General features: G+C 45.4%; 1 protein-coding gene across 5 annotated transcripts in view; it reads right to left on the bottom strand.

Annotated features, from left to right (window-relative positions):
• HASPIN (Protein kinase superfamily protein) overlaps positions 1 to 26,286 on the bottom strand; it is a 69,148-nt gene extending 42,862 nt beyond the window's left edge. The window contains exons 1-15 of one of the 5 annotated variants that reach the window (XM_086529292.1): positions 26,058 to 26,286; positions 25,583 to 25,657; positions 25,408 to 25,489; positions 24,389 to 25,316; positions 24,194 to 24,289; positions 24,012 to 24,114; positions 23,736 to 23,859; positions 23,524 to 23,645; positions 23,318 to 23,429; positions 23,139 to 23,231; positions 23,007 to 23,068; positions 22,789 to 22,919; positions 22,635 to 22,705; positions 22,513 to 22,565; positions 22,370 to 22,436 (exon numbers count right to left, since the gene is read on the bottom strand). In XM_086529292.1, the coding sequence (XP_086385418.1) occupies positions 22,370 to 22,436; positions 22,513 to 22,565; positions 22,635 to 22,705; positions 22,789 to 22,919; positions 23,007 to 23,068; positions 23,139 to 23,231; positions 23,318 to 23,429; positions 23,524 to 23,645; positions 23,736 to 23,859; positions 24,012 to 24,114; positions 24,194 to 24,289; positions 24,389 to 25,316; positions 25,408 to 25,489; positions 25,583 to 25,657; positions 26,058 to 26,170 (2,232 nt within the window). In that variant the 5' untranslated portion in view covers positions 26,171 to 26,286. Of the gene's footprint in view, positions 1 to 22,369; positions 22,437 to 22,512; positions 22,566 to 22,634; positions 22,706 to 22,788; positions 22,920 to 23,006; positions 23,069 to 23,138; positions 23,232 to 23,317; positions 23,430 to 23,523; positions 23,646 to 23,735; positions 23,860 to 24,011; positions 24,115 to 24,193; positions 25,317 to 25,407; positions 25,490 to 25,582; positions 25,658 to 26,057 lie in introns of all 5 variants that reach the window. The other 4 variants (XM_086529293.1, XM_086529290.1, XM_086529291.1 and 1 more) reach the window with 4 other exon arrangements.
• Positions 26,287 to 26,979: the final 693 nt, after the last annotated feature.

The raw sequence follows: 26,979 nt of genomic DNA, 5'->3' as shown, positions 1-26,979 counted from the left end.
TCTGTTACATGCCCTTCTGTGTCCGGCTTCTTCTGCTTCTATTGAGTGCCCAATGGTTTCTTTTATAGCTCTTTAGCAATTTGCCCTACCTACTTTTCCAACAAACTCCTGATTTTTAAAAAGAATTCCAAAAGTCACTTATAAATTAATGACCTATAAGAGGTGGTTCACGTGGTAGAAAATGCTCATGCTGAAATGACTGTACTGTGCAAGAGAGGGTATGCAAGTGTGACCGGCTTGGGCATGCACGTCCTACTAGAAGCTCACAAGGTGCCAGGCTAGGTCCTATGCTAAGACTGACGCTAGACTATGGCAGAAGCATGTCCACTTGGCGCAAGTGAAGTGCGCATGTCACACCACCACCCATGTGTCTGCCACGTGTCATTGTCCAGGCGAGAGTCCACCCAGTGTGAACCTAAGACCAACTGTAACTGTTATAGTCGAGTGTAAGTGACATTGTAGCCCTGCTACAATCATCTCCACCATTGTAAGCCTTCATAGAGGTTGGTGCGATCCATGGTGAGGATGGGGACGGATAGGAGCCAAGGATAGTCCTTGTGGTGTACAGATTTCTTCTCCAACTTCAAACACGTCACCTACATGCAAAGTATCCATTTTGCTTCTGGTGATGAACATGCACTGAGAGTTGGGATACTAGGGTACTTGGAAGTTGGCATACTTAGGATACTTGGGGTACTAGGGTACTGCGATGCTTGGGGTATTGGGGTAATGTAATACTGTGGATCCTTGGTATCGCTTGGAATCTGCACTTAAGAATGCTTTTCTCTTTACCCACGCTCAACACCTTCCTGCGGGTGTACCGCTTGGCGGCCTTGCATTCACACCAATGTTTCTTTTTCGCACCTCACATTGATTGGCCCGCCACTATGTGCAAGGTCCGCTCTCGATGAGTGGAAGTGAGGATCGAAGGGGAGGCTAGACAAGCCCTTCTTTTTTGGGCTACCTGTCACTCTTCAAAATCACACATTAGAGAGATCGACATGCCCTTCTTTCTTGGGTTACATGCCAATCTCAAGCCAAGCAAAAAAAAAAGGTGGTACTTTAGGTACCTTTCTTGAGTGGTAATACCAAAGCACTGCCAAAGAGCTTTGATATCAATGTTAGGTGCCCTGGAAGTGTTGATGGTGATAGCTCAGAATGAGTGCTCTCCACGTACACAAGGTTCATTTTACTCTATGAGAGATGTGCAATAGAAAAAGAGAGAGGAGAGAATAGAGTTATGCTTGAAGGTTCTGTGAGAGAGTGAGGGAGAGAGAGAAAGAAGACAAATACTAGATGGGGTCCCAAATTGTTAGAGTTTTGGGCCTTTGGCATCTCAAGTGAACTGCCTAATGTGATCCCATTATTTAATTTGGCTTTTAGGTATTTATTTTACTTATTTGTCAAAGTCAGGGTAGGGCAATTTACTGAGGTTGCTATATAATAAACCCCTTGCCTCCATTGTATACACATTCAGTTATTCATTGCCAAGGTTGATTGGTTCAAGAAACTCTCAGGTATAGAGACACTTTATTGGGGAGAGCTAGAGAGAGGCAGTCCCAGAGACACATTACAGATTTCTTTTCACTAGATATGGGACAGCCAGAGGAGCAGCCACCACTGCAGAGCTCGTCCCACACTCATTCGACCACTACTGGCACTCTCATCGACCGAGCATTGGAGCTACAGAGATACAGACGACCGCGACTGAGGAGAGGAGCTACACAGCATCGACGGAGACTACAACAGAAGATTCGAGCCATACTCTCTCGACATCCAGAGTGCAGATGAGGATGGATCCTCACCATTTCTTCCATCTTTGTTTCACACACTGTTACATCCAGTTTACCGGGTACCTATTGTATCAGCTGCTACACCCACGTAGTTTTAGATTGTAGTAGTAGTAGTAGTATTTTGTTCCACTTCTAGTTCTTTTCTAGTTCTTTTGTACCCAGACATGGTATTAGATTCACTATTTTGTAACTGATTGGTCTCATAGGTCATTTTGGCCTTTTGAAGACGTTAATATAACATTTCATTTCATTTCTCTCTCTCTCTCTCTCTCTCTCTCTCTCTCTCTCTCTCTCTCTCTCTCTCTCTCTCTCTCTCTCTCTCTCTCTCTCTCTCTCTCTCTCTCTCTCTCTCTCTCTCTCATCGTCGACTTTGACATGGTTTCAGGGCGAGATCGTGCTTGAAGACTCTTGGAGGAGGCAGAGCTGCACCAGAGAAGGGAAGACGAAATCCATGGTCGTTGGGTTTCCATCTCACCCTCTATCGTTGCCCATCACTGCCTAGACCATGGCACTAGTGTTTGCTATCGTCTTGTGACAAGCTCCCCTTGGCGATGCAGTGGAAAACCCTTCACTGCCCCCTTGCGTTTTAAAACGCAGCTCTTAGCCGGCATCGGATCCCCTCCTTACCTCTGCGCCCGTTCTGAAACGCTGCCCGCCCGGCGACCGTTTGCAAGTTGTGGACGGTGCGGGCGTTTTGAAACGCTACTATAACCCCTTGTCGGCACCGCAGCCCCCACTCACACCAACGTTTCAACATGCTAGGTGTTTTCTCTCCTTTCTTGGCGGCGCCGACGTGTACCATGTCCCCTGCATTCTGAAATGCGCGACAAGAGGCCACTTTGACGTCGACCCCTGGTTCTAGCGTTTTGACACGTAGACATGAGGCCCATTAGCAACAACTCCCTCTTCCATTGTGCATAGTGTTTTAAAACGATGTATGCAACTGTATTGGAGCACTCCTTGGGCTGCTGAGAGGGAGAAGGTGGCATTGATTTGGTGGCCTCTGAGAGGCGGATTGTGGAGCAGTTTGGGAGACGACGAGGCGGCGACTTTGCAGTTGAAGAGAAGGATAACAGAGGGTGCAGAGCATCTTGGGAGAAGAAGAACTTGGAGCTCTAGAGAGGGACAACAAGAGCGGCTTGGGAGCATTTTGAAGCTCAAAATTTTGGGCAAAGCTCCATGGATAGGCGTGGGAGACGAAGAGGAGGACAGGATCAGCTTGGGATCGACTTGGTTCTATTTTACGGCTTGGTTCGTGCGGCAACCTATGGAGTGCGGGCGCCGAGAAGGCTTCACAAATTTCTACATCTTGCAACTTCAACATGGGACCCCCTTGCTGGAACACCGACAACATAGACCAAAACCAACAAGTGGCTATGGATAGCAGATCCACCATCTAGTTAGCGGCCTATGCACCGGCACAGTTCTCTAGGAAACTGGCAAATTGTTTGGCTCGAGATTGTGAAGCCAAAAGCAAATGGAGGAGTTCGCTAGAGGACATCGACAAAGGCAAGCTTGACAGGGATGGAAGTACCAGTACTTAAATAGCTGCCTCGTTATCCGACAACTCTTGTTATAAATGTGACACGGCACTTTGTTTGGCTTGAAAGTTTGAAGCCAAAGGCAAAAGCAAGAATTCACAAATAGACAAAGACAAAGGCAAGCTAGACAGAGATTGCAGTAATAAAGATTTGACAGAGGAGATCGGCATGGCACATGTGGCGGCGGCCACAGTGGCCTCGACGTCAGATTTCTAGTCAAAGGGTAGTTGTTGCCACTAACTTCCGCCAAAGAGAGGCTTGTGAGTAGAAGAGAGGGGCAAGCAATGATCCCTATAATTAATTTGGGCCCCTGTGTTGAAGTTCAAGTTATTGGTGTTTGACCCGTAGATCGAGGTTTAAGGCACATGCATCTGACAGGGAACCAATCAGACGTATCTAAAAGACTATGGATGAGTGCACCAATCCGTTGTTGTTGGTCCGTATGGACAAGGTGTGTTCCACAGTTCATTATCGAGGAATTATTTTCGAACGTGACGTGTTCACAGTTCACGAATGGGGATTCTTGGACGTAGTGTGGCCTACAGTTCAAAATTTCTACGAAGGCAACTGATACTCAAGATGGCATTCTTCTAAGGTACAAAGTTGAGGGTAGCAAATCTGAGGTGTATCCCGAAGGAGTTACCTCTACTATGGTGTCCATGGTAGCTTCTTCATCGACTTGGTCTCAATATTGATATCCATTATGAGCTGCAGAGAGGGTGTTAAGAATTTTGGCATCTCAAGTGAACTGTCCCCCAAACTAATCCCATTATTTAGTTTGGCTTTTAGTTATTGATTTTACTTATTTGTTAAAGTCAGGGTAGGGCAATTTACTAATGTTGCTATATAAGCAACTCCTTGTCTCCATTGTATACACATTCAGATATTCATTGCCAAGGTTGACTAGTTCAGGAGACTCTCTCTCTCTCTCTCTCTCTCTCTCTCTCTCTCTCTCTCTCTCTCTCTCTTTTAAGGGTTTCAAAACTGTTTTTTAGGGTTTCGTCACTATTTCTTGCTGTGCTTTAGGGTTTCGCTACTGTTTTTTAGGGTTTCAAATCTGTGTTTTGCTGTTTTTAAAGGTTTCACAAGCGTTTCTTACTGGTTTTTAGGATTTCTTTTTTTTTTAAGTCTCTCTCTCTCTCTCTCTCTCTCTCTCTCTCTCTCTCTCTCTCTCTCTCTCTCTCTCTCTCTCTCATGGGAAGCATCGGAGATGTGCCAACGGCTTCCCCCACGTGTAAGACGACGCATCCCTCGCCGGCCTCCAGAAAGCCTCTTTCATGCGGACAGGGAAGAGGATGTCGGCAATAGAGAAGGAAATGAGAGAATGGAGAAACGAAGTGGAAGAGTGGAGGAGGGAAAGGAGCACTATTCTTCAAAGATGGACCAAAGAAAAACATGGCATGTGTAGGAGGATCGCTTCGCTTGAGGAGAAAGTGTTCATCCAAGATTCCATCATCCGAAATCTACAAGCAAAAAGTGGGCGGCTCGAAGAAGGCAAAATTCAGCCATCCATGATGGAAGAATTGAATACCATGAGAAGAAATACGGGTTATCAAGGAAGGTGAGGAGAAGAATTTATGGGTCGCGGTCATCTCCGCAACACAAAAGAAAGTAGAGGAGGCCGAAAAATGAATTGAGGTTGCCAAGAAAGGGAAAAATTAGGAAGCTCCTAGTATACCCACTCTTATTAACATGACCCTCGAAGAGGAACAAAGGAGGAGGATGTGGGCTCTACATGTGAGGGTAACCGGCCTCAAGGACATAAACAATGTGGAAAAAGAGGTCACAAGCCTCACATCCATGATGGGGGTGGACAAGCCTTCACACACAAAGGCATGGAGAGTAGGCAAGAAGAGTGATGGCCCGCGAGAATCTTCAAAAGGGAGAGCTCTCATACTACGCTTCCCCTTCTTGGAAGAGAAGAAGGAATTCTTGAGAAAGAGGCCTACTCTCAAGAAGACTGGTTTTTTCCTCGGTGATGATCTCACTCTCTCATAGCTTGTGCATATGAGAGAGGTAATGCAAGAGATTACGGCGGCAAGGGAGAAGGGAAAGATGGCCTTTTACAGAGATGGTCGGGTGGTGATTGTAGAGCGGCGCTCTACATCACGGTGTGAGACCTATGGGACCACACTGAAGATGGCTACTTGGAATTGTAATGGATCTATGACGTTGGACGTTGGTGCCTTTGAGGACAGTTTCTGAGACAGGGACATTGTTTTCTGCTCAGAGACTCATCAAGCCCCTGGACAGCTTATGCCATATGTGGTGGGATACAGATGGGATACAATGATAACTCTTCTAACCAATCTTCCAACACACTCTCTACAAAAAATTCTTCCAATGAATCTAAGGGTAAGGCTAACACAATTGCTAAACCTAAGCTTACTCCAGATGATAAGGTAGCACAAGGAATTGTAGGAGGATATATCACGTCGGAAGAACAAAGCACTTATTCTAAGGAAGGTCGTTGTTTTCATTGTCACATTAAGGGTCACATAAAAAGAACATGTCCTAAGCTTGAATCGAATGAATCTAAAGAACCCATAGCACCCACTTCCTCTGTCAATGCAATGAATGATAACACAAGTGTGCCCCAAGTTTCTCAGGACCCTCCATTGATGAATCTCTCATTAAATGTTATGGTGGTACATCGGGGCACCGTTTTGTCATATTGTTTGACCCAAGTAGTATGCATGATGTGATCAATTCCTCTCTTGTTGAGAGAGCCCACCTCGAAGTTAGTCCGAGATCTCTTATCGAGGTCTCTGGCTTTCGTCCCGGTATGGACGCTCTCATCACGGAGGAGTGCCTTGATGTGTTGTTTGCAATTCAACATACTGCCTTCACTAGAAGATTTGTTGTTTCTCCTCTCTCAGGATGTGATATGATTTTGGGCATTCGATGGTTTTGTGAGACTAACGCTCTCATTGATTTTGAGGCTAACACTTTAACTCTCAATGCCAATAGTGATTCTCCTACTGTCTTTCATGGAGAGGACATTGCTCATTCTCCACAGCATGACACACAGGATTTGCATGATTATGAGAAGCATGATGATTTGAATGATAATGATTTGCATGATGATTTGGATGAAAAAGACAAGCATGATGAATTGCATGAAGATGATGTGATTGTTCACAAGGATGATGTGTTAGTGGATGCTTTTCCTAGCGAAGCTAACCTCGTTGTAGATTCAATCACGAAGATCCGATCTTGGCTTTCGAGTCGAGGTCCAAAGAACCCTCACAGGACGATTCGATCATTCAAGACGAACCGATCTTGGCTCTCGAGCCTTGGTCCAAAGAGCCCTCACAGGAAGTATTATGTGTTCGCATGATTGATACATACGCATTGTTCGAATGTTTCATTCGTGATCGTTTCCTATATTTTAGTCAGCATCGTTATGTGATCCCTTTTCCTACGCATGACATATTGTATGTTGAGCACGTTTCTCTCATGGATGAGCACGAATGTATGCGGATTGTTCATGAAAAGCTGAAAGGTATGTATGTAAGAGAGTCATATTCCATGTCTCTTCCTTGGCATGACACAGTTTCCGAACGAGCACATGAGAGTGTGAGCAACAAGCATGGGCATTTCCGTTGTGAATTGCCACAGTTGACTGCTCTAGATCTTAAGAGAAAGATTCAATCTCATTGTTTGCATGTGTTTGATGAATTGTCACTCCGTCTCTATGTTCATCTACATTGCGAGGGGTTCAGGAATTTTCAGCCATGGAGATTCTTGAAGACCAAAGAAGCAGGTCTTTAGACGAAGTTGAAGCATCAAAGGAGCCACAGGAGACTTTGTGTCGCTTTCAGCGCGGCCCAAAGAAGCAAGCGTTGCAGACCTTTATGAAGTTCAAGTACCGCACGACCCACACATCAGAGTGGGCCGGCGAAGAGTCCCTTCCAAGATTCCGGATGTTGTTGGCGATCTCCCTCGACGCCATACAGTTCGGTACCAGTACCTCACTTTGAAAAGGAGGGGATGTCACGTGACACATCCCAACCCTATGTGTCCGTGGACAAGCTACACCATAATAGGGTTCCCGTCAGTCAAGTCAATTTAGATTAGAAGTGATCTGGCACTTTTGTGAGTTTATTCGTAGACCGTGCATGCCCAGTCACTCAGTGTAGAGGCATATCCTCTGGTTGCACACTGCATAAGCATAAGCATTTCCATCAAATTCCATCAGAGTCAATTTTGGGGATTTTTCAAGTGACTTTATCCTATTTTTTCCTATTTTTAACATTTTTCACTTATTTATTAAGTGACTTTTGTTGGGAACTCAGTAGGGAAAATTGGGTAAGTTAATATATAAGCAAACCCAAGTTAGCACAATAGGGCAGATGAGCAAGGAGCACACCAGGCTGCCAAGCAACAAGTGTTCCCTCCCTCTCTCAGCAAGACCCTCCCCAAGCCATCTTGGTGAGGCCACCTCCCATCGCCATCAAGCCTATCCTATCCCTTGGCGTTTTCCCAAGCTTCAGCCATCGCCATAAAAGCTCTTTTCCCTGGCGTTTTTCCCTCCTTCAGGCAGCCCAAAGCCCAGCGTTTTTGGATCGGCAACAATCAGCAGAGATCAGCGTTTTACATCAGCTTTTTAGCCCTTGAAAACGCAGCCTTTGACAGTGTTTACAGCAGGGAATTCAGCCATAAAACGCAGCCTTGACTTGCAGTTCATCAGCGTTTTCAACCTACGATCACAGCAGTAAAAACACAGCCAAAGCAGTGCTTGATTAGCGTTTTCTATCAGCCCTAAGTCCCTTGCCAAAACCAGGGATTTTCAGCCATGTGAAGCACCCCCAAGATCACCCAGAACCTTAGCAATTCCCCCTTGTGGACAAGAGATAGAAGACGACCAAATTCAGCCCTAAAGTCATCATCGTCGTCATCGACATAGCCCCCATTTGCATCAGTCCATGCATCATCATTGTACACCCTTGTGCAATCAAAGTTAGACCACTCTCACCGACGAGAGTGGGGCCTTCGGAGGAGGGCTTTACAACCTCTCGGGTGTCGTATCTCTTTTCTCTCCTTTCAGTCTCATTCACTTGCACGCACAATATCCACTCACTTTGTTTGTGATCATAGCACTCTCCATAAGACGGAAGGCTCTCTCCTTCCCTAAGAACTAAAAGGAACCTTGAGCAAATAAAGATCACTAATCTTGAGAAAATACAACATTCATTCCGCTGCACCTAACAGAGACTGCATGGTGCAACATCAGAGGCATACCCACACACTCAGCCGGGTCGGAGGCGATATTCTGGGAGCATGCCCCAGAATAGTTGGTATGATGAGGAGTGCAGAGAGATGAGAGCCCAACTTCAGAGGGATCTTCTTTTAGGAATCATCACTTACAGACAATCTCGGATTGCTTCCCGGCGCCTTGTGCGACGGAAGAAACGAGCTTACTTGGCCCAAATGGAGCGAGACTTGTATCAATTGTTCTTGAGTAGAGACTCAGGAGAGGCATGGCGATTCTTTTATGGGCACTCCCCTCCCCTAGTGATTACTTCTCCTGATGTGTGGGGCCAGCATGCCTCATCATTATATACGGTTCTTGGACAGGACCCCCTTCCAGATCCTACAGAGCCATGCCCACCTACCAGCACCTTCTTTACCACTGAGATGGTAAAGAGAGCCTTTGACAAGATGAGGACCAGCAGGGCATATGATCATGATGGTCTAGTAGCAGAGCACTTTACACATGCTAGAGATATGTTGGTAGAGGTTCTTGCAGTGTTGTTTAATTGTGCCATGCAATGTGACATGAAACCTTTTGGGGTTTCGAGGATTCTGAAACGTTTCGTTTCGGGGCTCAAAGAAAGCAAAACACATGTTTCGTTTTACATGTATGTACCTATTACTATACATTGAATATACATATAAATTTACCTGTCACCAAAATCTAGATGTGAGACTTGAGTCACCAGTAAACAAGGTATCCATTTTGTGAAGCCACCAGGCTTTAAAAATCCCCAAATGGGTTGTTTATGGTCAACTGGTCAAAAGGGAGCCAAAAAAAAAAAAATCAGACTCGTTTCGCTCGTTTCGCCGAAACGTTTCGGTGTTTCGGGGTTTCAAAGGGCCGAAACGCGTTTTTATGTCACACTGGTGCTATTGTGAGGGGTTACCTGAGACTTGGAGGTTGTCTACTATTGTGCCTATCTTCAAAGCATGTGATCCTACAAGCCTGGGAATTACCGCACTATTATGGTTGGGCACACATTGGCATAGTTGTATGCATCCATTCTTGAGCAGCAGTTGAGTAATTGGGCAGAGGGTGAGGGTGTACAAGCAAAGGGCCAGGCCGGTTTCAGGAGGGGTTTCTCCACTCTTGATCATATTCTGACACTCAGAGCCATCATTGAGGAGGGCAGGTCACATGGGAGACGGATTTATTGTAGCTTTGTGGATTTCCGCAAAGCATTTGACATCGTACTGAGAGCTCGATTGATGCGTAGACTGCAAGAGATGGGGGTGCCCATAGTGTTGATTTGGGGGATTATGGCTCTATACAGATCAGTGATGGGACATGTACGCACTCCGGAGGGGATATCTGATTTAGTTCACTCCACCATTGGGGTGAAACAAGGTTGCCCATTGTCTCCTACTCTATTTGGTATGTATGTTGATGAGGTGTCTGATTACATTGACAGAGAGGGTGATAGAGGTGCCAAGCTGGCAGGGACATGGATCCCATTGTTGTTATATGCTGATGATATTGTGTTGATCTCTGACTCACGAGAGGGTATGCAGCGACAGTTGGATGTATTACATAGTGGATTGTCTGTAAACCTTGGTAAAAGCAAGGTTATATTGTTTAACCATAGTCACAAGGAATGGGGGACGGGGCTCAAATGGATTTTTAGTGTAATAAAGAGGGCGGGACGGCAAGTGGGGACGGGAAGCCCAAAAATGGACGTCCCCTCTGACTATGTGTTTAACACCACATCACAGTGGATCACGAGATCAACACCGACTTTCACATATGGTCAAGAGATTGTAGAGTATACAGATGCGTTCACTTACCTTGGGGTTGTCTTCACTGGGCCGAGGTTTTCTTTGAGGAGAGCAGCAAAGACTAGACTAACTAGAGCTTTTGCGGCCTTGGGAAGCTTGGAGAGGATGTGTTCGCAGGTTCAGTTCCAGGAACCTCGGACAAAGTTATGGCTCTTTGATACTTTACTAGCCTCAGTTATGTTGTATGGGGTGCAGATATAGTGACCTTCAGTAGGCCAGGATGGTTGGAGACGTATGGAGAGGCCCTTGGTATCTATGATCTCTCGACTGATCAGAGTCAAGGCCTTCGTACCCCACGCTATCATTCGAGCAGAGCTAGTTGCCCCTCCTATGGAGATTGAGGTGCTTACCAGATCAATCTCCTTCGTGCACAGCTTGTGGGATACTACTAGAGACAGATATGCTAGACTAGCTTTTGAGTCTTCCAGACAGTTAGCTCTTCAGGGAGATACTTCATGCTGGTATGCACACATGACATCATGGTTTCAAACGCATGGATTCACCATGGATAGGATGCCCCCTTTCCAGTACTCTCTTCAGGCACCCTCGATGTCTCTTACACGGGTGCAGATTACTAGACTCATTCGTCAAGACCTTATCCAACTGGATACCAAGAGGACATGGATAGAGCCGCCACATGAGTAGGGCACGAAGATGGCTTTCTATAGAGAGCATCTTCTCCGCCTCACAGGAGATGGGTTTGTGATTCGACCCAACTACATGGACACACATATGTCTCATGGTTTGCGGTGTGCCATTGGTCAGATACGCACATCCTCACATCAACTGGAGATTGAGACTGGTAGATTCAAAGGGATATCAGCAAACAGCAGGATATGCCGCTTATGCCGGTTAGAGCCAAAGACAGAGCTACATTACATATGTCATTGCACAGTGTACTATGAGAGACGGAGCCGTTTCCACTGCTTATTTAGAGAGGGTTTCGGTCCTTTCTCTAGGGTCATGAGTTATGAGGATCACAGATGTCTTGGGCTACATCTACTTGAGTTCCACAGATATAGAGACACTTTACTGGGGAGAGATAGAGAGAGACGGTCCCAGAGATAGATTACAGATTTCTTTTCACTAAATATGGGACAACCAGAGGATCAACCATCACTACAGAGCTCGGCCCACACTCATTCGACCACTACCGGCACTCTCATCGACCAAGCATTGGAGCTACGGAGATCCAGACGGCCACAATTGAGGAGAGGGGCTACACATCATCAACGAAGACTACAGCAAAGGATTCGAGCCATACTCTCTCGACATCCAGAGTGCAGATGAGGATGGATTCTAGTAGTAGTATCTTTGTTCTAGTTCTTTTGTACCCAGACATGGTATTAGATTCACCATTTTGTAATAGATTGGTATCATAGGTCATTTTGGCCTTTTGAAGACGTTAATATAACATTTCATTTTTCATCTCTCTCTCTCTCTCTCTCTCTCTCTCTCTCTCTCTCTCTCTCTCTCTCTCTCTCTCTCTCTCTCTCTCTCACAAAAAAAGACCAAGGGCGAGCCTGAGACGAGGGCGAACAGCCTGAGACAAGGGCGAGGGCAAGTAGCCTAGAAGAGGGCGAGGGCGAACAGCCTAGACGAGGACGAGCAATCTGAGACGAGGGCGAGCAGCCTACACGAGGGCGAGGGTGAGCAGCCTAGACGAGGACGAACAGCCTAGACGAGGACGAGGGCGAGCAGGTCGTCTGGCGAGGGCGAGCACTCGTCTAGCGAGGGCGAGCAAGTCGAGCATGTAGCAGGTCGTCTAGCGAGGGCGAGCAGCCAAGGCAAAGGCGAACAGCCAGGGCGAGGGCGAGGGCGAGAACAGCCAGCCAAGGGCGAGGGCGAGGGTGAGGGCGAGGGCGAGGGCGAGGGCGAGCCAGCCAGGGCTAGGGCAACGACGAGGGCAGCCATGGCGAAGGCGAGGGCTTGGTGACGAGGGCGAGGCCAACAAGGGCGAGGGCGAGACCTCTGCAAGGCGAGGCTGCAGCAACTTACATTGCTCTGTCACATCAACACCAGTGGCAGCTGGTGAGGGCCTTGACTCCGTGCTCGCTCTGTTCTTCTGTCTTGGATGGACCAACCAGTCGAGGATGGTGATGCAAGTGGTTTCACCACCCCACAAAAAATGAAAGCGACATTCAAGCGGAGGAACAGAGATAGTATACTCTCGCGAAGCTCTCTACGGGCAGGTAAAACCGTCAAAGTCCAAGATGATTTAATGATGGAGAGGGTTCAAGTGATGATTAAATCGGAGCTCAGCTTTATGAGGGATGACATCAGGAAAGAGATGTACGCAAACGCAAAGAGTTATAAGAATTCTATGTATGCAGATATGAGGAAAGAATTGGATAAAGCGATGCTTGGTAAGCATGATGAGATGTATTTATCTGTGAAAGGGGAGATGCAGGCTCTAATGCGGGCAGAAGTGAATGTAATGGAATGTATTATGCAAAAAAAGTTGGATAAGGCAATCGCAAGCTTTGAATCTTGGAAAACCACTATGGACAAGTGCATGAAGGAAAAGGATGGAGTGATTGAAGAGCTTAAAGGGGAACTTGCAGCTTGCAAATCTATGCCCAAAATGGAGGGGGGAAATCAGCCCTCAATGCTAAAGGAGCTCGAAGAAATTAAGGAGCAGGTGAAAACTCTGCGCGAAGGGGAGGAACAAAACTCGAAAGAGGCTTCCTCATGGGCGGAGCGCCTTTTTAAAACACAGGAGAAGGTTGACGAAGCAGAAAAATGGATTGAAGGTGCAAAGAAAGGGAAGGCCCGGATGCCAGAAGCAACACAGACTTCTACCATCATCAATATGACTATTGAGGAGGAACAGAAGAGGAGGGAATAGAGCCCTCCATGTGCGTATTACTGGTATCAAAGACACCGAAAATGTAGAAGAAGAAGTGAAGGAACTCTTGCAGTGAATGGGCATCCCGAAACCTATGCACACAGGTGCTTGGAGAGTAGGAAAGAAGGGAGTGGATGAGAAGGGAAACGTCAAAGAGAGAGCAGCGTTTCCAGACTTTGGAAACAAGGAAGGAATTCCTGAAGAAGAGACCAGCACTTAAGAAAACTGGGATATTTATGGGGGATGACCTTACTTTAGCACAAATAGCACATATGCAAGAGTTGATGCCAGAGATCAAAGCAGTAAGGGAGAAGGGAAAAATTGCCTTTTATAGAGGAGGGAAAGTAGTGGTTTTGGAAAGACGCACAACATGACGATGCGAGACATATGGGACCACACTCCGGATGGCGGCATGGAATTGTAATGGATCATATAGACTGGATGTGGGTGCCTTTGAGGATAGCTTCAGAGATAGAGACATTGTCTTTTACTCAGAGACACATCAGAAATCTGGACACTTGATGCCAAGTATGACCGGTTATTCATGGGAGACAGCTTGCCGGCCAGACACTAGATCCCAGCATGGGAGTCAAGGTTCAGGAGGGGTAGCAGTCTTATTCAGGGAGGAGTTGCAGCCGCTATTACAGATTGTCCGGAGAGATGACCAGGCAAGATACATGTGGGTGAGATTGAGAGCTGAGACGGGCAGATTCTTATACATTGCTGTGTGCTACTTTCCTCCTAGCACATCAGTCTATACCTCACCTAGAGGGCAATCCCCTTTCTCTATACTTGATGATGACATATGGGAGTTTTCTAGAGATGGAGATATCATTCTCTTGGGAGACTTTAATGCCAGGACGGCCAACTCCCAAACAGTATTTTATGATACCTTGGAGGAGATGCTTAGAGAGATGGACATATCGGAGATGGGGCTTGACAGACACTCACAAGACAGAGAGCACACAGAGTATGGGAGATATCTCATAGAGATGACGACTACGCATGGTTTGGCCATACTTAATGGTCTAGAGATTTTTCCTTCGTCTTGGGGATTCACATGCTTTCCACCCCAGACATGGGGCCAGTACAGTGGACTATGTCATGACTTCACCGAGTTTCATCTCTAGTATTCACAATCTCAATGTGGGACCTAGACCTGTTGGAGTAGCAATGGACCATGCTCTCCTGACTTTTTCAGTCTCTTTCCAGTATAGTGCCTTTCAAACACCACAGAAGATTGCACACACACGGTATACTTTTACACCAGAGACGGACTCTGTCTATGTGGAGGAGATTTACAAGCGGATGTGGGCAGCCGAGTCTGTATATACCGTGGAGGAGACCACCACTCTATTGACGGAGATCTTGCATGGGGCAGCAGCAGAGGCATACCCACACACTCAACCAAATCAGAGAAGACGTTTTGGGAACGTGCCTCAGAATAGTTGGTATGATGAGGAGTGCAGAGAGATGAGAGTTCAGATTCAGAGCAAGCTTATACTCGGAGTCATTACATATAGACAATCTCGGATTGCTCTTCGACGTTTGGTGCGACGGAAGAAGCGGGCCTTTTTAGCCCAGATGGAACGTGATTTGTATCAGCTCTTTTTGAGTCGAGATTCAGGTGAGGCCTGGCGTCTCTTCCATGAACACTCACCTCCTCCAGTGATAACTTCTCTCGAGATTTGGGGTCAGTATGCAGCATCATTATATACAGTACCTGGGGAACCACCATTACCAGACCCTCTAGAGCCATGTCCAGCCAATAGTACTTTTTTTACCACTGAGATGGTGAAGAGCGCCATTGACAGGATGAGGACTAGGAGAGCATATGATCATGAGGGTTTGGTGGCAGAGTACTTGATACATGCTAGAGATTTACTGTCAGAGGTCCTTGCGCGATTGTTTAACCGTGTCATGTGTGAGGGACTACCCGAGTCTTGGAGATTATCTACTATTGTACCTCTCTTCAAGGTAGGGGACCCCCCGGTGCCAGGAAACTACCGTACTATTATGATAGGGCACACATTGGCACGGTTGAATGCATCCATTCTAGAACAACAACTGAGTAAATGGGCAGAAAGTGAGGGCATACGAGCAGCAGGGCAGGCTGGATTCAGGAGGGGTTTCTCCACTTTGGACCATATTCTTACACTCAGAGCCATTATTGAGGAGGGTCAGGCACATGGAAGACGGATGTATTGTTGCTTTGTGGACTTCCGCAAAGCATTTGACACAGTGCCGAGGGCCAGATTGATGCGTAGGCTATTGAAGCTGGGAGTACCCACAGAGATCATATGGGGGATCATGGCTTTATACGGCTTAGTGACTGGCCAGGTACGCACACTTGAGGGGATTTCTGACATTGTTCATTCCACTATTGGAGTGAAACAGGGGTGTCCTTTGTCCCCTACACTTTTTGGTATGTATGTAGATGAGGTCTTTGACTACATTGACAGAGAGGGCGACAGAGGCGCTCAGCTAGTAGGGACATGGATCCCTTTATTATTATATGCTGATGATATTGTGCTGATATCAGAATCACCAGAGGGCATGCAGAGACAGTTGGATGCATTGCATAGCTTTGCAAAGGATAGTGGATTGTCTGTGAACCTTGGTAAAACCAAGGTTATGGTGTTTAACACCACACCACAGTGGGTCAAGAGATCGGCACCTACACTCGTATATGGTCGGGAAACTAGGGAGTACACAGATGAATATACATACCTGGGGGTGGTATTCACAGGACCGAGGTTTACTCTGAGGAGAGCAACAGAAACTAGACTGTCCAGAGCCTATGAGGCATTGGGAGGACTAGAGAGGATGTGTTCGCAGGTTCAGTTTCAAGAACCACGAACAAAGCTATGGATCTTTGATACTTTGGTTGCTTCAACTATGCTTTATGGGGTCCAGGTTTGGGGACCATCTGTGAATCATGACAATTGGAGGAGCATGGAGAGACCCTTGGTAGTTATGATATCCCGGATGATTAGAGCCAAGGCCTCCGTACCACATGCGATTATTCGAGCGGAGGTAGCTGCCCCTCCTATAGAGATTGAGGCTCTTACCAGATCAGTGTCCTTTATGCACAATCTATGGGATACACATAGAGGCAGATATACTAGATTGGCTCTTGAGTCCTCTAGACAGTTAGCGATGCAGGGAGACGCATCATGTTGGTATGCGCAGATGACCTCATGGTTTCAGAGGCATGGTTTCAACATGGATAGGTTGCCTCCTTTTCAGTATTCACTGGATGCACCCTCCTTGCCAGTCACACGGACGGAGATCACTAGACTCATTTGTCAGGATCTTATACAGTTGGACACCAAGAGGACATGGGTAGAGCTGATGCAGGAGTTGGGCACGAAGATGGCTTTCTACAAAGAGCATCTTCTCCAACTCTCAGGAGATGGGTTTGTGATTCGCCCGAGCTACATGGACACTCACTTGTCTCATGGTCTGCGATGTGCTATTGGTCAGATTCGCACATCCTCACACCAGCTGGAGATTGAAACGGGTAGATTCAGAGGGATACCATCGGAGTCTAGGATATGCCAACTATGCGATAGAGAACCAGAGACAGAGCTACACTACATATGCCACTGCACTATGTATTATGAGATACGAGGGCGCTTCCATTGCTTATTCATGGAGGGTTTTGGACCCCTAGATAGAGTCATGAGGTATCAGGATCAGAGATGCCTTGGCTTATATCTACTTGAGCTACACTGATACAGAGATAGTCTGTTGAGGAGACATGGCATACGACAGTCACAGAGACAGATCACAGACTTCTTTGGATCGAGGGAACCAGGAGACCAACCACCAGCACAGGGTTGTACCCACATTCGTACCAGAGGCACCCTCAGTGACAGGGCGACTGAGCTCGAGAGATCGAGACGACCACGACCGAGACACAGGAGCACACTCCATCGACGGAGACTCCAGCAGAGGATCAGAGGCATTCTAGCACGACACCCAGAGTGTCATTGAGGGCCTACTCTACATTTTCACATTTCACACTTCATTTTCAGTTTTCATTTTTACATTCAGTACTTTTTGTACTTGTACTTGAGACATTGTGTTAGATTCACTACTTTGTATCTGATGGTCTCATAGGTCATTTTGGCCTTTTGAAGACGTTAATATATCATTTCATTTCATTTCTCTCTCTCTCTCTCTCTCTCTCTCTCTCTCTCTCTCTCTCTCTCTCTCTCTCTCTCTCCTTCCTGACACAGTACCGAGGGCCAGATTGATGCGCCGCCTTATGGAATTGGGGGTACCCACAGAACTGATATGGGGGATTATGGCATTGTACAGTTCAGTGATGGGTCATGTACGCACACCAGAGGGGATATCTGACATAGTTCACTCCACTATCAGAGTGAAACAAGGATGCCCATTGTCCTCTACTTTATTTGGTATGTATGTTGATGAGGTCTCTGATTATATTGACAGAGGAGGAGATAGAGGTGCTCAGCTTGCAGGGACATGGATCCCTCTTTTATTGTATGCTGACGATATCGTGTTGATATCAGTCTCACCAGAGGGTATGCAGAGACATTTGGACGCATTGCATAGTTTTGCAGGGGATAGTGGATTGTCTGTCAACCTTGGTAAAACCAAGGTCATGGTATTTAATACCACGCCACAGTGGGTCAGGAGATCAGCACCTACATTCACATATGGTCAGACAGTATGGAGTACACTGATGCATACACATATCTTGGGGTGGTCTTTTGTGGACTGAGGTTCACATTGAAAGTGCCAGCAGACACTAGATTGACTCGTGCCTATGCAGCCCTAGGCGGTTTAGAGAGGATTTGTTCGCAGGTTCAGTTCCAAGAACCTCGAACAAAACTCTGGCTCTTCGACACTTTGGTCGCTTCAGTTATGCACTACGGGGTTCAGGTTTGGGGACCATCTGCTGACAGTGCTCGATGGAGTAATATGGAGAGGCCCTTGGTATCTATGATTTCTAGGCTGATTAGAGCCAAGACCTCAGTTCCACATGACATCATACGAGCGGAGCTGGCTGACCCACCTATGGAGATTGAGGCACTTACCAGATCAGTATCATTTGTACACAACTTATGGGACACCACCAGGGACAGATATGCTAGGCTTGCTCTTGAGTCATCCAGACAGCTGGCATTACAGGGAGATACCATAGTTACCCGGAACGCGGAACGGGAACGGCGACGGGATCCCCGCGGAACGGGGGAACGGCTAGGGGTCCGGAACAGGAACGGCGCGGAACGGGAGGTATAAAAAACACCCAAATAGTGCATTTTTTAGCTCCTTGTGTTTAAATACAAGGAGTATTAGAGTGCTTTGACTTTAATACTCACAAAAAACTCGTTTTGAAGACCATTCAACCTTGCTATGACTAGATGATGAGAGAGTGAGAGTGAGAGGGAGAGATTTGAGAGAGTGGGAGGGAGAGGAAGAGAGCTTGAAGGCCTAAAGCCTTGAGCCTTGAGAAAGAGAGTCTTGAGAGGGAGAGATCTTGAGAGTGTGAGAGGGAGAGAGCTTGAGCCTTGAGGATTAGCTTGTGGAGAGAAAGTGGGAGGGGGTGCATTTTATGAGTCCTTGAGGCCTTGCACACTTCAAAAAGAAGCCCAAACATTTACTTCAATTTTTTCAATTTTTGCCAAATTTGTTTGTAGCCATTGGCCGTTCCAGGGGAATTCCGGAACGTTTCGGAACGGCCGTTCCGGTTTGCACTGGCCACCCGAAACGTCAGACGTTCTGGGACGTTTCGGAACGTTCGAGAAGGGAACTGCCCCCCGGAACGCCGAAACGGGGGCTAGGGGGCGTTCCCCGGTAACTATGGGAGATACATCATGTTGGTATGCACAGATGAGCTCATGGTTTCAAAGGCATGGTTTAAGCATGGACAGGCTGCCCCCTTTCCAATATTCTTTTGATGCACCATCTTTGGCTCTTCCACGGATGGAGATTACTAGACTCATTCGGCAAGATCTTATCCAGCTTGATACCAGGAGGACATGGATAGAGCCATCATGGGAGTTGGGTACGAAGAGGGCTTTCTATAGAGAGCATCTTCTCCAACTCACGATAGACGGATTTGTCACACGGCCCAGCTACATGGACACACATCTATCTCATGGGTTACGATGTGCCATAAGCCAGATACGCACATCTACACACCAGCTTGGGATTGAGACAGGTAGATTCAGAGGCATACCAACAGACAGGAGGATATGTCAGTTATGCCATGCAAAGCCAGAGACAGAGTTTCACTTCATATGTCACCGCACAATCTACTATGAGATTCGGGGACGCTTTCACTGTTTATTCACAGATGGTTTTGACTCGTTAGATAGAGTCATGAGATATCAGGATCAGAGATGTCTCGGATTATTTCTACTTAAGATACAGAGACATAGAGACTCTCTATTGAGAGGGCATAGACAAAGAGTCCCAGAGACGCATCTCAGATTTCTTCAGTCCGAGTACCACAGAGGCAGAGGGGCCACCACCACCACAGAGCTCGGTTCCCACCCATACACACACCAGTGGTACTCTCATTGACCGAGCTTTAGAGTTGGGGAGATCAAGACAACCACGACTGAGGGGAGCCATGCAACACCGACAAAGATTGCGGCAGAGGATCCACAGGATTCTAGCACGACACCCAGAGTGTCAATCAGGATAGGCCTCATGCTACTGCTATATTGTATCATGGTGACACTTATCCACACTTTGTACCTTTGTGGCATTATACCATTGCTCAGCTTACCAGCCACCCATAGGAGTCGGTAGCGCTTCTATCTCAGTTTCTAGTTTGTAGTTTTCTTTGTTTGTACCCAGGTCGAGCAATAGCTAGGACAAGACCCCACAACTTCTAATTGCAAGGTCACTCATTGATAAATCAACTTATTAATGAGAGTTGCTTCATATGCAAACTACCAAGGCCAGTTATGCTGGCTGCCCATGCACCGGGTTCTTCTGATCTACTGGATGAAGTGGTGAGCCTTATAGCTTTGCAATAGTTAGGACAAGACCCCACAACTTCTAATTGCAAGATCACCTATTAATAAGAGTTGCTTCATATGCACTGAATTACCAAGCCAGTCCTAATGACTAGAGTCCTAAATGCGAACACTCCCTAGTGCCTACACCTAGCAGACATTGGCATTTGTTCCCATGTAATTAGAGGGTATGCATTTATCTAAAGTGCCTGGACATGCACGTCCTACAAACAAGCTCACAAAGGTGCCAAAACACTTCCTAGGCTGTCCTAAACCCTAGAAGTAGGAGTTACGGCTTGTCCACATGCACATAGCGTTAGATATGCACATGACAATTCTTGCATTAGGCAATACCTCTCCAACTCAAGAGGCAACCCACAACAATATCTCTCTATCAACTCATCAACCTTGACCATCTGAAATGAACCACAAGTAGAATGATATTCAAAAACCGTTGGCTGTATGACTGAAGAGTATGTGTCTCCTTGGCCAAAAATTGTGAGAAAGGAAAACATCTTCCTTCCATTGGAGACCAGAAATATACTCTATATATTTTAGAGAGAGAAAATCAAAATTTCTAGAACAAGAAAATTAAGGCAAACTCCTAAAAAGAGAAATTTTGTCAAAACTTTAGAGACAAAATTCTCCAGAGAGAGAAATCAAGTTTAGATAGGAAAATCTGCTTTTTCTAGAAAAATGGGTTAGAGAGAGAAATATTATTTTCTAGGAGAGAATGTACACTTTGGAGAGAAAATTATTGAGCTAATAGTGAGCATTGAGAACATTTGTTCTGTCAAGAGATGAGTATGGACCATTTTTCCAAGAATCAAACAATCTGTGTGCTTGAGGCAGAGCGCTATTGCCTCGTTGGCCTCGACGCAGATACCCTAACGCTAAAACCTATCACAGATCTGTTCCACAATGCAACAGCAGAGAAGGCATTTGGCCACCATAGACAGTGGAAAGACTTCATTTCATGCATGCAAAGCTATGTAGACTTTCTTGAAACAAGAAGCCAAGTCTATAGGGCAGGTTGGACGAATGAAGTACACTTAAGTGTCACAAAATACATTACTAGGCTCTAACCCTTCCTTCCATTTCCGTCAGGCACAACTTGTAAAAAGTTTGAGCCCACTTGGAGCAGCTCATTGTCCCTTCTTCTGGTTAACATTGCATTATCTGTAGTTATGTTGAATGTTGAGCCTTCTTCGCAGCCTACAAGCCTACACTTTAGAAAGATTTGAGCAATTATTACACACCAAAAGTGCATACAAATGAGTTAAAGTATAAACATGAGAGCTTGTTGATTATTAAGGAAAGCTACTTTGTCAAGGATATAGTCACGAGAAACAGGAAACGGATGAGACCAGCAAGGCCATCTCAAATGCAAAGAGCTTAATCTTTGCAATGGAATGGATTAGACACTGCCCTTGGAAAGAATATTTTGTATTTTTGTATGCAACCTTAGGAACTTCCTTACGAAACAGCAGGAAGGAAACGAGGAACAGGTGACTTTGGAAATGGAGATCCGACAAGCAAAAAAAGGAGTTTCCTTGTGAATATGGTCAGGGATAGGATAGCTTTCCATGGGAGAGGGTTCTAACAACAGGGGTGTATACAATGTATGCTCTAACTGCATTATTTAGAGGCCTAAAACAAGAAAGCAAGCAATTTTTGGCTTTTGGGAATAAGTAATTTTCTGTACGTGATTGTTTTGGGATGTCGGGAGGCAGGAGTTTGTCAACAGAACGTGTTCTTAATGGCCCCTTTCCAAAGAAATTAACTATCAATTCGAGAATATCACTCTATCTTCTCTTCTTTGTCAAACAGCATTGTGATCTTGCACATCAATATGCAGATAGTTGGATTCCTTTACTTCTTGCCTGACTTATGTTACCTCAATAGCATAGGACACACAGTTACTTTACTTCAGTGCAAGTTGTGCATGTTGTTTCCATGGAAACATGAGCAACCTAGAAACTGTCTTTAAGACCTTCTCATCATTTTCTTTTGTTGCATTGTCTCTCACAAATTTGAGAACTAGCTTTTAATCTTGTAAAACTTCAGAACAGTCAAACAACCTCCATAAATCGCAGACGCGTCAAATTAGTTTATAGTTGCTAACAAGATAACACAAGAAAACCTTACGTATTTTTTATTTGTGAGTAATATGTCGATTAGGTAATGTATCCAATAACAGTTTGTCTTGGGAAATCTTGCACAGTCCAATCAAATAAAATTTAGGTTTCCATAAGGTGCAATAATTATTGCATCGTAAGTAATAAATGTACCTCTTATCCCATGACCCCTTTGTCAGATGGAGCATCTTTCGATATGTCTCTGCCTGAAATGCATGAAATAGGTCAAGTTATGCTAATGCTAGAAGAAATTGGAAAGAAGTGTAATAAGGCACCTGTACGTCTCCTTTAGGACCCTTGAAGAGTAAAGGATCATCAGATAAGTTCGAAAAGAGTACTTCTTCACCTAGAAGGATAAAGTGAAAGTTCATCAAGCATAAACAATTGTTGGAGGCTAGGGTTATTCTGCTTGAGCATATTCAAGCTTACCAGTGGAAAGTCGAGACAAGGTGAAGTCAATAATATGCACAAACACTCCATACGTGCTTATCTGCAGGTCTGTTCCATCTAGCCTGCAGTGAAGCTCAGATATCTCTGTTTGGGCCACGAGTATGTTACCCCTGCCATACACACTCCATAGCCTTAGAATGCAACAAGAAAAATCCTACAATATGATGAAGCAATTCTGCAAAACAAGTGCCAATTACCAATGCAAGTCTCGATGCTCAAACTCGCAATCCTCCTCCGCAATGGCTAGAGCAGCAGTCACCTAATCTCAAAGACTTCGTGTCAAAAAAATGCCACTAGATGAAAAGAGGGAATTTTGTAAAGTCAAGGACCTGAGTCAGAATGCTTCTTGCTACATCAAAGGAAGCAACAGGAAAGCTTTCTAGGTCTTTGCCTCCATCTGCTAAGACAAAAAGCATATACACCTGATGGGTACATTGTGAGTTGCTTTGTATCTGGACATGAGGCATTATCAAATACAACAAGTGTAAAGATCATGATTCCACAATACCTGATTCTCTGGAAAAACCTTCGGATGGTCATTTTCAGACTCATGTCTAAGATTCCAAATCTCCCATGCTTCCATAAGTGCATGACCATAAAGTCCCTGGCACACTTTCACCCTGTAGTGACATGGTACAAAAACATGAAACATTCTCAGCTTAAGGGCCGATGCTTCTAAATATGTGCAGAGATGACATCAGTCATTGCACTCACATTTTAGTCTCTATAAAATTGTTGCACACATTGCGCTGAAACTCCAATTCAATGCTGCTTTCTTTCCTAAGTCTGTTTAGAGTAAGAGTAAGAAGCATCTCCGTGTACATTTCGGAAAAGGTCTGCAGTCACAAACATCACACAAGCAAAATCACCTTCAGCCAACGACAACAAAGTTGCTTTGACAGTATTTGGATGCGACAACAACCTACCTTCTGAACTTCACCATTTACACGGAAATTTCCACCCATAGGAACTATTTTAAACACAAGATTGCTTGCTCTGAAAGCCTCCCCATAGGTACCTTCTCCAAGCTTGACAATATTCTTCACATTACTTGCAGCACACCAGAGACGTGTCAGTTGAGTTGCTAAAGAAAATTCTTATAATGGTTTTGAGAGAGTGAAACAAAACACCAAGAACGGTCTTGGTCTGATGATAAGAGTAGATTAGGAGTATAGCAAAGAGTACATAGTTGCAAGACACACCTGATCTGTCCAATTGCCTCCTCTAACTCCATAGGCGTTTTCTGACCACACGCTTCAAGAAGTGCATCCAAATTCGGCGATTCTACATTGCCAGAAACAAAGCCTACAGACTTTCAAGCTGCTCATCTCACTGGTTTGAGACTTGCTCAATGCTAAGTGTAAGAGTTTTCATGAAACTTTACCCTTATTAGCTTGAAATTTAAGTTTCTCGACCTCTTCAACAAGGGCCTCGTCTGTTTTGCAAAGCAACTGAACAGCCTGGACACCTGTTTTTGGCCCTGCTTCCGTTCCAACAGCAAGTCTTTTAACTGACATATCAGCTACATTTTTATTCTCAGGATCTACTTTGTTAGTAGATGAGATTCGTTGGGACTCACATTTCACAGGCGCAACAAAGGGGAGTGTTTTACATTCGTTATTTAAAGAGGCAGGGGAATCATCAAGTACAATATATTGTCTAGCTCTAGCTGCTTCAGAATCTTGTGCCTGCTGTCTGAGTTGCTTTGAGCTTGAGAATGTTTTCAGCTTGAAAAGCTCTCTAGGATGTTCATTCTCATCATCACTAATGATAATAGTTGGGATCCGCTCTGTGGGTGTAGCTAGGCCTTTGTAGACAGGCTTCTTGTCTAGCTCCACTTGAACCACACCGAGAATACTTCGTTGTGCAAGCACTTCAGAAACTGATTGATTTCCAGTTAGGGCATCCAAAGTGAGTTTTCTTGTTAGGGGCTTCTCATGGGCTTTATGAGAGGCCCTTGTCTTCGAAGCTGTTTTCTCCACAACCTTCTGTTTTGAAATTTGAGCTTGCTTCTTAAACTCAGCTGTTTGCACAGTATCCAATGACTGAGGTGTCTTCAAGGTATGCCTAAGAGGATCCTCATAAACATGCACCAACAGTTTTTGAGTCAAAGGTGTTTCATGGGCTTTGATAGAGACCCCTGTATTCTCCCTGTACCCCTGCTTTGAAATCTGAAGTTGTCCTTTTGGCACTGATTTCTGTGTACCTTCGAGCGACCTAGGTGTCATCAGGATATGACTGAGAGGATCCTTGTGTGAAGATAAATTGCACATGGAAACGTCATTGGGCAGATCCTCAAGAGTATCTTCCTGTACAGCCTGAAGAAGTCCTTTCCTGTGAAACGGCACATAAGGAATGCCTGTGTCCTCCTGCTGAAGGTTGGCTAACCAACGATCTTTTGAAGGGGGGGACTCCTCCTCCAGCTCAAAAGCATCAACCTCCTCAAAATAACTTCTCTGCTCGCGCACAAAATTTTCAGGTGCCTCAACTCTTTTCTTCCGATACACCTTCAGCAAAAAGAGTCAATTTGTTACTCACCAATACCATTGGGTGTTTCAAAGAAACCTGAACTTAATCAATTCAAAGTAATAGTTGTACATTTGGAGACATGACTTGCTTTGCTTTGTCGTTAGCTCGTCTGGATGAGAAACTGTCAGGTTTTACTTTGTTAACGTTCCTTCTGCCATGTCAGAGAGATACTACATTTCATTAAAAAGGTTCATTCTGAAATCTCATGTTAGAGCCTTCATGTGGTTCTTAAATTAGCAACCACCTGGAAGAAAGGGATCGATCTATCCAGCTGGGTTGATTCTTATTTGCCCTTGAACTCGTTGCAATGCGGTTTTCCCTGAAAGGATGAATTATGATTGCCTAGAACTTCTCGTAAGAAATTTCAGTGAGAATAGTGCTGAATATAAATAATTCAAGCGTACTTTTACAGGTCATTGATGCACATGTGGCCTTAGCTCAAAAAGATCTTGCAATGGTCAAGCATGATGTGCTACAGTGAGCAGATGCCTAATTAGGTAATAGCACTTTGGTATTTGTATGCACCAGCTATAAGCCCACCCTGATCAACAGCATGTCCACCTATAAAATATGGAGACCTATTGCTATGCATTCTGCACCTTTTCGTCTCATTAAGATTTTCTGACAGCAATTATCTGCCAGGGGCGAGCGTGGAATAAGCATACGCAACCGTAGAGTAAGACGACGCAAAGTTTAGAGTAAGAAAGAGAGAAACTTACAGCGTCACCAGCGGGGCATGGAGCTCCTTGTCGTTCTCCTTGTCATCGTCGTCAAAGGCAGGGGCTATGCAGTTGGCCCGGCGCCTCCTGTAGGTACACAAGCTTTCTGCCATGGCGAAGCAGAAAAGCGTTCGAGATTTCTCACATGTAGGCTAGCAGTCGTCCAAGGACTCTCCCCAAGTTTGAAATGCATGAAAATGGCGGCCGTTGGAAGCCCATTTGAATTTTGAGTTAACCCCGAGTTTACAGCTCTAACAATCGATTTTTCTGATTTAGGGTGATTACACATAGCCATTTTCAAGCGGGTGCCCGTCCAAACCATGGCAGCCTATATGAAAATGAAGAACGGGATGGGAAGAGAAATGTTTACACGTCACCATTTCATAACACATCAAAAGTGAAGCTCTCATTTGTTAAAATAGGATGCATCCCTCTACCATATTTGGGCAGGCAGTTCTTTGAATGCATTAAACTGGTATGTGAAGAGTACATGCGGTCCCATGCCTACACCTTCATAGCCTCCTTCTTCTCCTTCTCTATTTTAGGTTTTCTCACAATGATCTCTCCCCCTTTCACATGACCTACAACTCCTTCTATGCGTAGGGTTTCAAAAATGAATGGCCGACCATCCAAGGCACATAAAGTAAATTAATAGATACAACTTAGAACTCATAGAGAGCCCGTGACTCTATACATAGCAAATGAAAAAATGTGTGCATGAAGAAAGTGAAAACGGCTACTGATGTTGGATGCTTCCAACATTCCCCCTTCCTAAGCTTTGTCGTCCCTGACAAAGCCATGTCATGTTAAAAGCTCGAGGAAGAATGTGCCTTCAAAAGGAAAAGTCAATGAGGTAGCAAGCTCAAGCATATGGCAATAAAGCATAAGGGGAAGGCAAAGTCTATGTGGTAATGAGTAAATG

Source organism: Adiantum capillus-veneris, chromosome 14 (genome assembly GCF_014529385.1).
Source record: "Adiantum capillus-veneris isolate H3 chromosome 14, ASM1452938v2, whole genome shotgun sequence".
NCBI lineage: Eukaryota > Viridiplantae > Streptophyta > Polypodiopsida > Polypodiales > Pteridaceae > Adiantum > Adiantum capillus-veneris.
Note: the sequence above shows the minus strand (reverse complement) of the source record. Positions and strands in the feature narration are given on the sequence as shown.